General features: G+C 43.0%; 1 protein-coding gene across 3 annotated transcripts in view; it reads left to right on the top strand.

Moving 5' to 3' along the window:
- Nucleotides 1-16500, top strand: part of ITM2C (integral membrane protein 2C) — a 50207-nt gene that overhangs the window by 27166 nt on the left and 6541 nt on the right. For 2 of the 3 annotated variants that reach the window (XM_050964157.1, XM_050964155.1), the window contains exons 2-4: nucleotides 7283-7423; nucleotides 11234-11431; nucleotides 13776-13886. In XM_050964157.1, coding sequence (XP_050820114.1) covers nucleotides 7283-7423; nucleotides 11234-11431; nucleotides 13776-13886 — 450 coding nt within the window. The remainder of the gene's footprint in view (nucleotides 1-7282; nucleotides 7424-11233; nucleotides 11432-13775; nucleotides 13887-16500) is intronic. The other variant, XM_050964156.1, reaches the window with a different exon arrangement.

The following is a 16500-nucleotide window of genomic DNA, read 5'->3' as shown; positions in this document are numbered from 1 at the left end:
GCTGGGGAGCTTCATCTCCATTTTCAGTTTCCATTTCAAGCACGCAGGTTGGTGCACACTGTGAGTGTGGCATGTTTGTATTAGTATTGTTATGACTATTTATTGGTATTGTGGTAGTGCCTAGCAGGCCTGGTCATGGAGCAGGATCTTGTTGTGCTAGGTGCTGTACAAACAGAACAAAAGGACAGTGTGTGCCCCAAAGAGCTGCTTATTTTAAAAATCATTGTAGCTAGATATTTATTTTTTGGGCCAGGCAAATGCTGCACTTGCACCTGCAATAAATCCCCATGCTTTTGGGGGAGCCTAACTTATACCCAGGACTTCCCCCTCTCAAATAGCCTGGCAACACCCTTCACCTTAAAGAATTCCATAAGATCCAACCTCTCCCAGTTGCAGGAAGCCTCCCTAACCAGCTGATTCTCTCTGCTCCCCCTACCTTCCCTTCAGTAATAGGAAGTACCCTGACTCCACTCTTCCAAGTGCTGCAAACCCAGCCTATTCAGCTGTCTAACCCTCCCATCCCAGATATGTGCTGCAGCTTATGGAAGTCTACCTGAGGTCCTGCATGTTGTATCAGGCCCTACAAAACCTACCACCCGCTCTACTTGATTGTTTCCCCATTTTGATACTCTTTAGACCTTGGATCTGTCACTCACTGTGTTCACAGATTCTGTCCAACGCCTAGCACGACGAGCCCTGACATGTTTAGCCCATAGGTGTAACTCCTGTATGTGTTCGTAAATAGTTAAACAGGACACTGTTGATCTTGATCTTGTCTCTCTTAAGCCTGCTGTTTATTTAAAATTAAAAGAAAAACCCCAAACAAAGAGAGAGGGTTTTTGTATCTGCCTTAATTTTAAGCACGTTCTCCCAATCAGCCTGCAGCGTGACTTCTTCGTGTCCATGGAACTGCCCTGACAGTAAATCGGAGATGCTGAGGATATCTGACCTTCTGTACACGCATGCTGCTCCTCTGCTCTGTTCTTGTGAGCAGGCAGAGCACTGAACCATACAAAAGAGCCTGTTTTATCAGAAAACAGGAATTCTTGTATGTTTCAATGCCCTGTCTGCTGGCAGGAACTTAGAAATATCTTCAGTGCATGCAGGCCTGCAGATCAAACCAAATTCAGCGAGGTTTATTATTCAGGCCCGCTAGCTTAGACTGCCTCTCTCTCCCCCTGTGCTGTGCAGCCTGTTCACTAGAATACTTGGGTAAAAGCCAAGGGACACAGTCTCCCTTGTTTAGTAATGGACGGTTCCCTACCCCCACATGGGAAAATGTGCTTGTGCTCCTCCCCGCTCCAGACAGTGAGCAGTGTGAGCTTACTGCTAAATCCATAAAGCAGGCGTATCTCAGATTAGCTGGTTCTTATTTCAGTTAGGGTGTCCTGGGCTCTGCTGTGTTTAAATATTCTTTGTCAGTACTAAATGTGTGGTTTGCTCACTACAGTGACTTTCATTGTACTACTAGATTGTGTGCCTTGTGTTATAATGTTAAATTAGCATTATCAGCATGTAGTGAAATCCCGGGGACATTGGGGACAATGATGTAATGTCACACACCAGACGCTTCTCATGTGATTTACTGTCAGTGGTTAGAGCCCTCATACCACACACTCTCGGGGCTTGGCTACACTTGTGAGTTAGAGTGCATTAAAGCCCTAGCTCACTCCCCGTCCACACTGGCATGGCACGTAGAGCGCAGAGCTGCCCGGGGGGGGGTCAAGTGGGGCAATTTGCTCCAGGCCCCCACTAGAATATAATATTCTATAATAGTGCAACTTTTTTTCATGGAAGGGGCCCCCAAAATTGCTTTGCCCCAGGCCCCCTGTCCTCTGGGCAGCCCTGGTAGAGCGCTCTGACTTCAGGGCTAGAGCACTCCTGGTATCCCACCTCAGCGAGAAGATTAATGCTTGGTGCGCCTTGGCTGAAACGCCTGGGCATCAGTGTGAATGAGGTGTTGCATTACTGGGCTCTGATCAGCCTCCGGAAACGTTCCATAATCCCCTTAACTCAAGTGGCCACTCTTATCATGTTTTGTAATCATTGCAGGAATATGGATATGCCTTTTGAAAGATCTGTTTTGGACAGCCAGCATGCTTATCTGCTTTGAGACAAAGCAGCAATTACTGTGGAATGCTGTGTGTGAGAGAAAGAGGCGGTTTGGGGACGGGGAGGGTCTGCTGCTGTCTGAACTTACAAGACACCATGCTGACATGCTCTCAGCCCCTCCAAAACCCACTCTCTCTCCCCCAACATACACACAACACACTCCCTGTTACACTCCACTCCCCCGATTTGAAAAGCACGCTGAAGCCACTTGCACACTGTGATAGCTACCACAATGCACTGCTCTCTGTGGCTGTTGCAAGAGCTGCTAATGTGGCCACGCCAGTGCGCTTGCAGCTGTCAGTGTGGACAGATTGCAACGCTTTCCCTACTGCACTCTGCGAAAGCTGGTTTAACTCAAAGCGCACTACATCTGCAAGTGTAGCCATGCCCAGGGTTAGTGTCCAACTCTTGTCCCCTTCCTGTGGTGTGCCTTTCCATTAAACTGACTCTCAGTCTCAGCTTTCTCCTGAACTTGGCTTGTTCGGAAGGCTTCTCCCTCAAGGCCCTTCTCTTGCTGCCCCTAGGTCACTTTTTCCCCTCAGACTGCTCTTGGGCTTGAGCTAATGAGCAGCATCTGGTCTGATGTCCTACATGAGTCAGCAAAATAAATATTGATGAACAGAAATTTGCACACAAAGTATTGACACATTTTTAACCTTGTCGAGTTATTATATTGACCTCCCAAGAGAGTGGTTCTTTTTTTGGAAGACCTTTTTATATATTATTATTATTATTATTTAAAAAAAAATGCTTCCCAATGCTAGAACTATGAAAGGTGGGGAGGATGCTAGCCCTGCAAAACTTGCAGTAAAGAATACTGTATGATATGTTACTGTGCTTCCCAATAGTGTGCTGTTTCCCTTTGAGATATGTGCTATGTCTAATTTCGAAATGGACTGATTTTCTTATTAAAAGATTAGTTAAAGGAAAAACTGCTTCCATGTTAGAGAGTCAAACGTTCTCAGGGCAAGAAGCTGTTAATGAATCAACTGCGATGACTTTTTTTAGAGTGTAATGGGCAATTTTCATTTTGTAATACAAGAAGTAGCGGTGTTACTGAGAACATACATACCTTATGACTCTAGTAGTTGACAGCCCAATAGCAGGTGTGGATTCTTTTTCTGAAGTTTAAAGATGTGGTTAAAGCAGGTTGTACACCAGTTTTTCCAAGAGCTTCCATTCTATCTGTCTCATAAGTGACTCTGCCTCTGGCCCAGAGGCTCAAATGCAGATTGTAATTTAAAAGCAAATAAGTGTCAGTTTGTTCACGGTGACAAATACTACTTCTCACCTTGCAAGTTTTTAATCTTCTGGGCTGAGATGATAGGTGGGGCAAGTGATCTTTACAGTGTATTTTGTCATGGTTAATAGTTCTCCTTTAACTGAAAAGCAGCATCTTTAACTTATCTGACTGAGCCTTGCTCTTCTTTCCTCGCGTACCCTTACTTTCTTCATTTACTCTCTGGCTTTGCTCTTTCTTTGCTTTTCCCAAATCAAGCTAGTTTTTTTTCTTCTGCAAAATTCGAAGCATTTTTATCTTGCCACAGGGATACGTTGTAGAGATCAGAATTCCATTTTGTGTTATATGCTAGAGCAGGGATGGGCAAACTTTTTGGCCCGAGGGCCACATTGGGGTTGCAAAACTGGATGGAGGGCTGAATAGGGAATGCTGTGCCTTCCCAAACAGCCTGGCCTCCACCTCCTCCCACTCCATGACTACCCCCCTCAGAAACCCCAACCCATCCAACCCCCCTGCTCCTTGTCCCCTGACTGCCCCAACCCCATCCACATCCCCGCCCCCTGGGAACCCACCCCCATCCGATGCCCCCTGTTCCACGTCCTCTGACTGCCCCCCCCAACCATTCAACTGCCCCCTGTTTCCTGACTGCCCCCGGGACCTCCACTGCCCAGAGCACTGCCCACATGGTGGCATGGCTCTGTGGGGGAGGGGAGACAGCGGAGCAAGGGTCGAGGCTAGCTTCCCTGGCCGGGAGCTCAGGGGCTGGGCAGGATGGTCCCGTGGGCCGTAGTTTGCCCACCTCTGCACTAGAGAGAGCAGCCTGTTATACTGTTCCTCTCACAGGGCAAGTCTACTTTCGCTGCACTGTGAAAAGGCAAATGAGGGAAATTTGCCCGGTTCAATTGTTTTTCACGTTAAAACACTCTCTTTAAGTTTGAGTTTTATGTGCTTTGATCTTTCTGAATCCTCTCCAAATGCTCACACTCCAGCTCATCCTCTCCAAGAGGCAACTTGCTGAGAAAGCTATGGATGCATTATCTCTTACAGGAACCTGGCACTTGTTTCAAGTAATTCACCCATAAGCATTAACATTTTTCTTGGCTGTTGTTGCTCAAGTTTTAGTAACAGGACCACCATTTTTTTTCCCACCCTCACTCTCTCTGCATCATGACCGTGAGCACTAATAATCAGCAAAGTGTGTTTTGTCAAGGCCGTTGCCATGTAGCATGTTTTTCCCACCTTAGCATTGCTGGTAGAGATCCCTTAACTTCCTTATAAATGTGATTGTTTGGTTTTGAATAGTCACTGCTTTGAACTGCTCACTCTGTCACGGGAGAGAGCTTAAATTTTCTTCAACTTCCTTACTCTCTTGATGAAGAAGCAGTGCAGAATTGATTATGCGCTGATCCCACAGTGTTAGGAGTTGGCAATGTATTGCGAAGTTGTATGTGTTGTGCAAACGAGGAAAACAAATTTAGGTTAGCTTCTCCTGAAGGTGCTTGGGGATTGCAGTTCATCTGACGCCACTCACATTCTTGTCTTTGCAGCTATACCTGTAATAATACTAAAAAAGTAGAAAATCTGTCTGATCCATATCATCTGGGAATTAATCGTGCAGTGAAGTTGTATAAAAATGAGGTTAACAGCATAAGGGCAGATTATTTGCTGACTGGCATGGTAGAGGTGGGACTATCAGAGCCGGTGACAATTCCCTAATTCTCTGGCCAGCCATTTTCCTGGAGACAAGTTAGTGCAGCCTAGAGGCTGCTCTAACATACACCAGATAGTAACTGTCCTTCTTTTCTTCCTGACATGCCCCTCTGCACTGGAGGTTGTGGGGAGGATGGTGTAGGAACTGGCAACACTGTCTCTGCATCTCATTTGGCCTATGCTATACCAAAGGAATTTCCAGCTAGGAAGGGGCAGCCTTCCTGAGCAGAACAAAGGGAACAGAGTGAGGCAGAGAATCTGCCCCACTGACTTGAACTAAGATAGAGGGCTGCTATCCAGGCCTATAAAGGTTTTGCCCAGGAAGACCACTTTTGCCTTTGGGGAAGGAAGATCTATGGGTTCAAGGCTTGAGATGGTTCTACTGCAGTTCAGTAGTGGACGAAGGGGAGGGGATGGGTCTCAAGTCAAAGTCAAAATGCTTTTTATTTCTCTGGTGGGGAAGAAGGAACTTGGACAGCTCTTGCTGTGGCTTGTTTAGCCCAATCTGCTTTTCAAGCTGCCTTCTGATCACAGCCTGATTGCATGAAGCATGAAGACTTGCAGGACTTAAGGCTTGGAAAGCAGATTGGGCTAAACAAGACTTTAAAAATAAGTACCTTGTGCTGGATCCCACATAGAAGGTTCCTGGGTTTGACATTCCACGGACATATTGGTCATCTCTGCAATAAATTCTGCTACTCCTGGTGTAGTCATCTAGCACAATCAACTTCAGGTGACATTGTAGTTGGTGCCCTATACCAGCCATACAAAAGAAGAAGCAACTCCTCTGTTTGCATGGCTAATCATCCCACTAACTACCGTTTGGTAAATCTCACCTTTTCCCTTTGGATTTGTAATGGATTTTGAAGTTAACATGACATTTTGCATAAAACAAGATTGTAAACAACATGTGAGAGAATATAAAATGCTGGCACGTACTTGTCAGTAGGATTTCGGTCATTCTTCTGCACAACCAGCCCTGGAGCACAGAGCATGATGTTCTATGATTTTGTCTAGGTTCTAGATACAAAAAGGGGCTAGATTTTTATTAAAAAATAATAATAATTAGTCTCGTATTGCCCTACAAGTTGTAACACTCTTCAGACCAACCAAAGTCAGTCCTTTTTTAAGTGCTTAGGATCAGTTTTTATTTCTGTTGAGAGATTCCATCCCTTCCTTATCACAAATAAAGTGTGTGCACAGTTCCAATCTGCATTATCTGCTTGTTTACCTGGAATGTAGCTTTACATTCTTCCTTTTGGAAATCTGAGCACCTCTAAACCTGCCTGTCAATTTTCATCCCCCTGGTTCAGGATTCTAAGTGTCCTTATGTCCTCTATCTTAAGGTTCTAGAGATTTTTTGGGGGAGTGGGGAGGGAGGGATTGGTGGTCATACAAGATCAGAATATTGGTCCATCAGGTCAAATATCCAAAAGCAGCCAGAGCCAGCTGCTTCACAGGAAAGTGCTAAAGTCCTTGAAGTGGGAAATTGAATAATCTATACTTAGGGAAAGTTTATTCCGACCTCTGTCAGAGATTGACTAATGCCCTGAAACATGAGTTTATTTCCTTTCCAAACACTTTTCTCTTTTGTTCCAAGTCCCATGTACCTTGAGTGTGTGTTAAAGGTGTGTTGGAATATGATTCGTGGGAGCTAGGATAATGTGTTGAACACAGATGGTTGATAAAATCATTGCACCCCTATCGTTAAGCAGCTCCTTAAAACAAGTGTATCCGCTGTCCTCTATTTTATTTACTCCAAGGACTGTCCCTGAAAAATTCAGCTCTTCAGTTGATTTTCATATTTTTTAAAAGGAACTTGTGCACAAATATGGGAGAAATGCACTTACATTTATCAGGCATTTTATTTCATAACTTCTAGTTATATAATTTTCCTGTTTGCTTTGTTGTTGAGACTTACCACAAATAATAAAAAAGGTGAATCCCTAGAAATCTGTCCAGCTTGCTGAGAGTAATGTGTGTGTACATGTGTACATATATATAGGAAACAGTATGAAATGTGCCCTTGTCATCCCTACTGGAATGATATTGTCACATAAGGTTCCCAGGATACCCATGTGAGATTACCTTGAAAGACCCTGATCTGCATTTATTAGCTGTGCTTCATATTACCATGCGTGGGCTTTAAACAACATGTTGTTGCTCTTCCGATAGCCTCCTACATCATCTGACTAATGTTTTTGTTCTTTCTTTTCACAGGAGGAGGAGCAGTCTCCCCCAGTGCAAACAAGGAGGTTGTCTCTCAGTGGGTTATGCTACTTGACTGTGGGCCTCATTGTTTTGCTCCTGGGCCTTGTTTTTGCATCCATGTATGTCTACAGATATTTCTTCATTACCCAGGTACTATACAATCTGAAAATTCCAGTTCTCCTGCCTTCTTCCCCAAATACATTTAAGCAGCCACAACACCTGCCTCATTTATTTAAAAACAAACAAACAAACTTTTTTATGGTAGCACCTATCTGTCCCAGCCTAGATCAGGGCCCCATTGCACTGGGCACTACACAGACACACAATAAGAGACAGTCCCTGCTTTGAAGAGTACATGAAAACTTTTCAAAACCAACAGAACTTTTTCTTGCAGCATAAAACATTAACACAATTCTCTTTGATTTTTCTGTACTATGTCACAATATAACTGGCTTTGCTTAAGCTATCCATATCTCTGTCTTGTGATTAGCAGTTACATTTGATATAGCCCATTGTATCATTCAGTACACACACAGCAGGAGCAGTACATGTCTTTTATACACGAAGTTGCTTTAAGATTACGTTCAAAATTGAGACTGATTTCTAGCAAGTAGATTCACGTGCATTTGTCTGCATGTGATTGTGCATGTGCAAAGTAGATGCATAGGCAAATATATGAAGCTAGTCTGGGCTTATATGCAAATGCACATGGCTTTTGCTGATTCCTGTTGGGCTGCGTGTGTGTGTTCACACCTACAAATGCACTTACTTGGGTGGACACAAAATAAGCATGGCTCTATACAATCTGACCTGTATACGGAATAGCAGGAATACACAGTCCAGAAGCCTTTTGTTTTTCCAGGGTATATGTAAATATCCTGTCACTCCTATGTCACAAAGATAAGTTTACTGGTCTTAGTCATAAACCATTTTTAAAGTGTGTTTTTGCTAGGAAGGAACAGAAGAGGTTGGAAAGAACACAGATCTTAAGAGACACTTTCTGTATGTACAGCACCTAGCACAATGGGACTCGGGTTTCTGGCCCTGCTGCAGTACACATAGTAAATACTACTACTAAAGCACAATAGGAAATGCTATTGGAAAATCAGTGTGGGTTTTCCATGAAGCCTGCAGGAGTTAGGTGAATTGAGTGCCTTCTGTTAGGTGCCTCCTTCCTAGTCTAAGTGCACAGCAGTTAAACAGCAGCTGTTCAATACACTTCAAAGAATATACACGTGAGGGCCCCTTTAAAAATGCATCTGAGGGTGGGGGTAGGGGAGAGGAGTTTTCTGTTATGTAGGTCAGATTGCCCTCAACTCTAGAAAGAGATTGGTGTATTATTAATATTACAGTAATTCCTAGGGACCCCATTGTGCCATGCACTTTATCGATACATAATGAGAGAGACAGTGCCTGCCTCAAAGGGCTTAAATCTAAATAGACAAGGGAACCAGGGACAGACATGTGAAATGACTTGGTCAAGGTCTCTCAGCAGGGTAGTGACAGAGCTTGGATTAGAACTCAGACCTCTGGAGTCTCAGTTGAGTGCTCTAACCACTTGGCAACACTGCTTCCCAATATAATTCTATTTAATATGAAAGCTGGATTCTTTCTGAAACTTCTTGAATGTTCAGCTCTTCTATATTGTGGCAAATAAGTAGTATTATCTAATGATTCCATAGAAATGTTTGAGGATGACGAATTAATCATATTCTTTTGTTGAAAATGTGACTTGTAAAATATAACGTTTGCTGACTTTTAGGATGGTGTGCTGGGTGGGCCAACCAGAATTCAGTTGCTTTGGGGAAGGAGGGAATGTAGCTTATTTACAGTTTACAGTTCTAGGGCAAAACCTGCCAGCTCTTTCAATCTTGACTTGAAAATTTTTACCCCATTGGTGGCCAGTTGTTGCTGCTTGGTGGTAGTGCCCTGATGTACTAAGTACTTTCCAAATATACAGGAAGGGATGGCCCCTGCACTGAGGAGTCACAGTCAATGAATGAGACAGACAAGTAAATGAAGTCAGGGAAGAGGAACAACAAAGGGATTTTTCTGTACAAATCATCTAGTCATTGTAGGTAGCATATTCAAAGTGGGATTTTGAAAAAGAGATCTTAAAAGTTGAGGGAGTAGAGCCTTGTGGATAATTCAGGTGGGTCAGACCACACATAGCATGTGGCATGGAAGAAAGGACAGAGGTGATTGCTCAGGAGACAGCAATGGCTGGATAAGGGTTAGACGCTCGACAAGGCAGGGTGAGGGGAAATTGCAGTAGATTAGTGCCCCAGACCCAGATTCAGATCCCCATTCAGGTCACAATCTAAGCTGTCCATATAAAATAAGAACGCAGATCTGTGTGTGATTGATGGTTTCTGCTCAAAGACTCCAGACTGAAGTGCATTGATGGAGCTCTTGTGGGACATTCTGTGCTTGTGCTGAAGCAGAAAGGAGGACTTCCCCTCCCCCAACCATTTTCATTAGCACTGAATTCACATACTTTGTTTAAAAAAGAAAAATCCCTTGCCCTCATTTTAAGAGGCAGTGTGCATAGCTTTCTTGCTAGCTGAACTTCTAGCCAAAAATACATCCAGTCATAGCTGTATAAGGGCTTTGTGATGAGGCCTGCTGTCTGTTGAACAGCTATTACCAAATTAATTCTCTGAGGACTGCAGCATCTGTGTGTCCAGCTTTTATCCACTCAGCAATTTAGTCTTCTGTATGCTCCCTTGCTCAATACATTTCCTTGCTGCAAAATTAATTTTTAATCTTCATTTTCAGGTATACAAATAAATTATTTCCACCTGTCTTTATAAGTGAGCTTTAAACCCTGTGACAAATTTCTGACCATTTTTTCACATCTTACCCGTAGACACAGTTGCTGGGGTTATTTTTACGTCAGGATTGGTTTCCAAAAGCCTGATGTCGCATAACATTTAAGCTGACCATTGACTGGGTGATGGACAACATCTGAACAAAAGGAGGTGATCTGCTTGCTGAATAGCACTAAGTGTAAGATGATCCATTCAAGGCTTTACGTTGGACATCTTCATTGTGTGCTGCATGCAGGGGCAGCTCTAGGTATTTTGCTGCCCCAAGCACAGCAGGCAGGCTGCTTTCGGTGGCTTGCCTGCGGGAGGTCCCCAGTCCCGCAGATTCTGCGGCACGCCTGCAGGAGGTCCGCTGAAGCTGCGGGACCAGCGGACCCTCCGCAGGCATGCTGCCGAAGGCAACCTGCCTGCCGCCCTTGCGGCGACCAGCAGAGCGCCCCCCCCAGCTTGCCACCCCGGGCGCGCACTTGGCGTGTTGGTGCCTGAAGCCGCCCCTGGCTGCATGCAAAAGCAAAGGATAGTTTATATCCAATAACAGAGAGAAGCCCATTGAACATTGACAGTGGTGCTTCCTGGCATCAAGGCTGTGTATGCAATGTCTTAGGTGGTTGCAGTTTGCCCATCTGGTCACGGTGATCAGACATCCTTTTATCCTTCTTTTGTTTTTATATGCCATGGGTTAATGAACAAACGGGGTCCAGTGGTGCCTGTTTGTAATGAATTGAGGTAGAGTGAAACCATGTCTACAGTGAAGTCGAAAATTCCTAATGGTTTTGGTGCATTGCAGTGTGCAAACTGCAAGTCCAGTTAGATTGAACCTCTCTGCTTATGTTCTATGGAGGAAGATAACACTGCTGTAAACTGTTCCATTTGGGTTTGTATGATGGGTGGGAGGGCTCTGGTGCTTCTATAGGACTAGAAAACAGCTACTAATGAGGGGTGTTTTTGCACTTCAGTGACCCGACCAATAAAACACATTGACAGACTTGTTCCTAAATGTTCTCAAGGACATGTTCTCTGAAACAAGCTTAGTGGTGTTTCTTTGTGCCCTCCTTCAGTGCCATGCAAAGCATTGTTTCTTGATGAGATTTATAATGGGTTTTGTGTATGTTCCATCTCCACTTTGTTCTAGTTTCCACAGCTTCCCCGGGAGAGCGTGTTCCACTGTGGGGTCCTCTTCGAAGACTCTCTCTACTCACCATTTAAGGGGCAGTTGGAGTTGCATGAGGATGTGAAGATTTACATTGAGGAGAACTATGAGCAGATCAACATCCCAGTGCCCCAGTTTGGGGGGAGTGACCCTGCAGATATAATCCACGATTTCCAGCAGGTGAGGAATTTCTGTAGGCAATGGTTTTTCGTTAGTATTGTTAAAACATGAGAGCTGCCGTACCAGCACTGACTAATCATCCACCAGACTCTTTCCCCTGAATGTGGGAAATGTCAGGAGTTTAGAGGAAGGCACAGAAAATATTAATCACCTAATTGTGTAATACTAAACCATGCAGGAAATTTGTTCCTGATCATTGATGTTCCTAATCATCTGCTGGTAATCATGTTATGCCCTGAAGAACGAGAAGTGATATTGTTCCTACGTATGACCTTATGTGAAATGTCCCAAGCTGTTTGGTTCAATGTCCTGAGCACTGAGTTCCATGGCCTAATTTGGTGCTCAAAGTAATTTATTATCTTTCATATTTTTACTTTTGATGTTATGAGTTTGAGTGCATAACTCAGCTTTGGTTTCTGAATGCACCTTTAAGACTTAAGTATAGCATCGTGGCCATATTCATAGGAGCTGCACACTCTGGATTCTTGTCTAAGTGCCTCCAGGTTCTGTTGGAGTTCTAAGAACCCCCAATATTTCCATTGCTTTACCTGCTGAAGGAACTGTCACAACCACCATCTTTTCAGCTGAGTGTTACTGGGCAGGAATCCTTCAAGTCCATTGGCATCAGTTCATAATTGACCAGAGGTTCCTGTCAAGTGTTGCATTGCATAGCCTCTTTCTTGAGGTTTAAGTGAGTCGCTTCTGCTTTACTCCCAACCCCAGCAGCACAAGTAACACATAACTGGACATTGAATCTGTATCTCACATAAGGCTGTGCAAAGCCACCGCTGTTAAATGAGTCAGATGACTAGATTGTACAGATGGGGTCTCTCTAAATCCCATAAATTCAGTAATGATCCAGTTCACTAACCTCCCACATACAGTATATAAGGCTAACTCTTTGAAAGTGTTTGGTTCAGCCATGCCCTGCTTGAGTATGTAGATCAAACCACAGTGCAGAGAGAGACCAAATAGAGACGTGTTCTGTGGAGTAATGGGAGAAGTCAGGCTTAGGAATGGTCTGGGATCAATGAGTCCCTCTGATATTCATGTTTTTATGTAATTACTGCTCAAATAGCTAATGCAGCAGGTGGTATGGTAGCTGCACAAGCAGTGATGTCAAATATCTGAAGTTTAATGACTTGGTATAAACCCAGGCTGCTCTCACACTCGCCTGCATTCCACTAGTGTGTGTAATAGCATAACGCACCACAAGGATGCGCTGAGTTTTCTTCGCAGAATTCCTAGTTTTGCAGGGTTCAAAATAACCCTTTTACAGTAACACATCCTCAATTCCAACTTGCCGTCCTTTCCTCGTATTGTATCTTCAGCTTCCTTCTGGTGACTGTTACAATGAGAGGGACTGTTGCCCTTCCTAATACTCACATTGTTACTGTTTTCGTGGCTGAGTGTGTTGGCAGTGTGTTGCAAGTTTGTTTTAATTCCCTTCTACCTAAATGGTGACTTAATTCAAGGAGCAACTTCCGGAACAACTCAAGGGATAAAGGGCCAGATCCTCAGTGGGTGTAAATCACTGTAGGTCCATTGATGTCATTAGAGCTTTGCTTTACCATAGCTTGAGGATCTGATCTGTAAGTGTCCAGAGGAACATAATGACATTGACATCTGTTTTTTTTCTACACATAACACTTGTCTGAGGTTGTGTAGTCCATAGTATCCTACTGCTACCCACCTCGACCCCCCTCTTCACCAACATATGCATGCACTTAAATTCTGCCTTAAGAAGAAGCTAGACATTTCTTTTCTGCCTCATTGGTTTGCTACACTTTTTGCTGAAGCTTTAAAGAAATAGTAACTGCACATGGAGATAAGGTGCTTTTTGATGGCATGGAAGATACCATTTTAGTAAACACCACAGGAGCTAGTGTTGCCTAACTTTAATGTGTTTGTTGTATACCTGAACCAAGCTTCTGTGCTCTTTATTGGTGAATGCTCAAGTGCATTGCTGAACAGGGGTAGGTATAAGCACATGTTTAAAGTTACGCCCGTGCGTAAGGGCTTTATTGCTGGATGTTATAGAAGGGAAGTGTAGTAAGGGATTGTCAAGGCTGTGGACAGATAAGATATATAGAGAGGCAAAAACTTAATGTCTATTTTAAGTAACATTTTTCTAGATAACTTGAATCTGGGGCTTTGCCCCAAAGGGGATCATTGTGGTAAGTGGGTGTTTTTTTGTTTTTGTTGTTAAATAGTATGAATTTAGTCTTTAATGGATCCTATTGGTGGATGATGCCACTACTCCACCCCATTTTGTAGGGTTTTGTAATTTTTAGTTCACTCTCCCTTTGGACTAATCAGAAAGATCTCTCTGTTTTGGATCTAGGGGTTGACTGCCTATCATGACATAGCCCTGGATAAATGCTATGTCATTGAACTGAACACCACTATTGTGATGCCACCTCGCAATCTCTGGGAATTGCTGGCTAACATGAAGGTATGCTTTTTTTTTAACAGACTTCTGTTGAATTAGCTCTTGTGCGTCAATTAGAATTTTCCCTTGAAAAGAAACTGCTGTGTCTGTGAAAACAGGCGTCGGATATGACTATATTTCTGTGTACAGTTACGGTTTCAGAGTTTAACTGAAACCTTATTTTTTTTGCAGACAGTGTGGTAACTCAGGCATGTATAAATTTGTATAAGATTATTTTTATCTCCCCCTACTTAGGTTTGTATCTGTTAAGAGCAGAGAGGAAATGCTCTGATACCCTTTATGGATTATATAATTGTAGCAGGTTTCAAGGACAGTTTAGTTTGTTTCCCTATTATATTCTCTTATCACTAAATGTAACCAGTCCCAAGGGTAGAAAAAAAACCAGAAAAGACAAGCTTACGTATGTTGATAAGAGTCTAAGGAAAAGGAGGACCCAGCATTGTTGACTGCATAACAAAACAATAGAGAAACAGAAAAGCTAGTATTAAATCTAGTCAACGAAAATGCCAAATTACATTACATATAGCTAAATTACAGAGGCAGTAACATACTTTTTCTTACACAAGATTAAAGGTCTGACATTCAAGATGTGAATGAAACTATGTGCAAATCGGATATTTGTGTGTAAAACTCTGTTTTAGCTGAATAATCAGTCATTTGCCCGGATAGATGCTTGACTTGTATGTGCATTTGCACGTGTATCTTTAAAATGATGCCCTACGTGTGTTTTAAATATAGACCTAGGTTTGCCCAGCTTTAAATCCTTCCCTTTTGGGTGAGCACCTGTCTTGGTGACCTATTGGATTGATAAATGTTGGAACACCCCCTCCCTTCCAGGAAGCTCTCTCTTTTTCAAAATCCTTACTGAGGGAACTGGATGACTCAGGTTGGTCCTGGGGCGGACGGCCTTTTACATCTGGTCTGCTGATCTGAGTCCAGCTGAAGTCGTCATTGACCAAAACTTGTTGTTATCTGATGACTGTTTTGGATCTCTGTGAAACAAGTTTGGGGGTCCCAGTATGGTTCCTAGACTGATGTCTACGTGAAAATCAGTCAACAAAAAGGCACTAATTGGCTGCCTCACAGGATAGGCTAGGATTGAATGGGCAAAGAGATGAAATTATCATTGTGTCCTCTCTGTTTGTCTCTCCAGGTCAGTGTGTGTAGATTGAGAGAGAGAGAAAATCTAAGAACCCTCCTCTAGTTAGAGGAGCGGAACTGAAATGTCTGTGGCAAAGTACCCCTGCCATGCTGCAGTGATCAATCTAGATGAACCAACAAAGAACCTGTCAGTCCAAGTGGTTGCATATTGAAAGCTTCAGAATAGCTACATTTCCTGATGATCTGTTTTTCCTACGGCAAGATGCATAAAACTGTCTTTGTCTTTTCTCTTATAAGCAGCCCTTTGAAAAGAAATGGGTAACAATGTCATGGCCTCATAATTAAGTCCTAGGATTGAGGAACAATGGTGCTCAATTGTTTTAGCTCCCACAAATAACTAAATCTAAAAACTGAAGAAACTAGATTGACTGTCTCTTTCCCACACATTGGGGACAAGAGGAATTCTGCTCTCCATCCTTGTATACTAACATGATAGTTGTGCCAGTAATTGAACCCGTCATGCAGTCTCTTTCTCTTCCTCTAATGCAGGTGAATCAATAACCTAACTTTTTTATAGAACTGTTGTGTTAGCATTTAAGAACTTCCACTAAATGACTGATACTGCAGTATTGCAAGAGAGTTTTATTGATCCAGTAAACTGTGCCAGTCCAGCAGCACAGCACTGTGTTAAGATGACCTGTTTCCCATTCATTCTCTAAGGAGATAACCAGTGTTTTGGCAAGTGGTAATTAAAGGCCTAGGATCTGAAAACTCACTATCACTGCTTGATTTTTTTCTGACCACATTTAAATTGGCCTCTATCAGGTTTGTAGAAGTAAGGGTTGATGGCGAGCAGAGGATTTAAAAAGAGTTAATGTAGACTGAATGAAGGACTTAAGTGAAAGGTCACAATGAATGAAAAATTAATCTTCAAATAAAGGCACAGTTAACTTTGAGTCTGTGTTCTGAAGCTCCCAAGCAAATTTTCCTCCTGATCTCTTATATTGCCAATATAGCTCTCACACAAATACCTGATCATTCCTCAATATGATATCACGGCTGTCTCTAAAGGGGGTGTAGCTTTATTATATCCTTTTGTATGGGTTTGTTGTTTGTTTTATTATAATAGATGTATAGCTTTGCATTAGGGTATTTTTGGCAGTAATGCAAGGAACATACATGCCACATCCTGTATGAGCTAAATCAGGTTAGCATACATACATTTGTGACCTTTAGCTTAGATAAGTGACCTGCCAATTGCACTTAAGAGGTCCACCACAAAGAACATGGAAATAACCACCACAACCTAGTTCAGGCTAGAAATAACAGATGTGAGAAGGAACTAATTGTCATTAATATGTACGAATATGCCATTTTATGGATTAAATGCCCCCCAATATTATGTGGGTGAGGAAATTAAGTTTGGACGTGGAAACGGGGGCACAGAGTGCTCAGGCTCTATAAGAGGGGCAAGCCACCATGTTGAGTTGTTAGTTTTAGGTTAGGTTTTCTTGGT

The sequence above is a fragment of the Gopherus flavomarginatus genome, chromosome 8, assembly GCF_025201925.1.
Source record: "Gopherus flavomarginatus isolate rGopFla2 chromosome 8, rGopFla2.mat.asm, whole genome shotgun sequence".
Lineage (NCBI taxonomy): Eukaryota > Metazoa > Chordata > Testudines > Testudinidae > Gopherus > Gopherus flavomarginatus.
The sequence above is the reverse complement of the archived record's forward strand: the minus strand, read 5'-3'. Positions and strand labels throughout refer to the sequence as shown.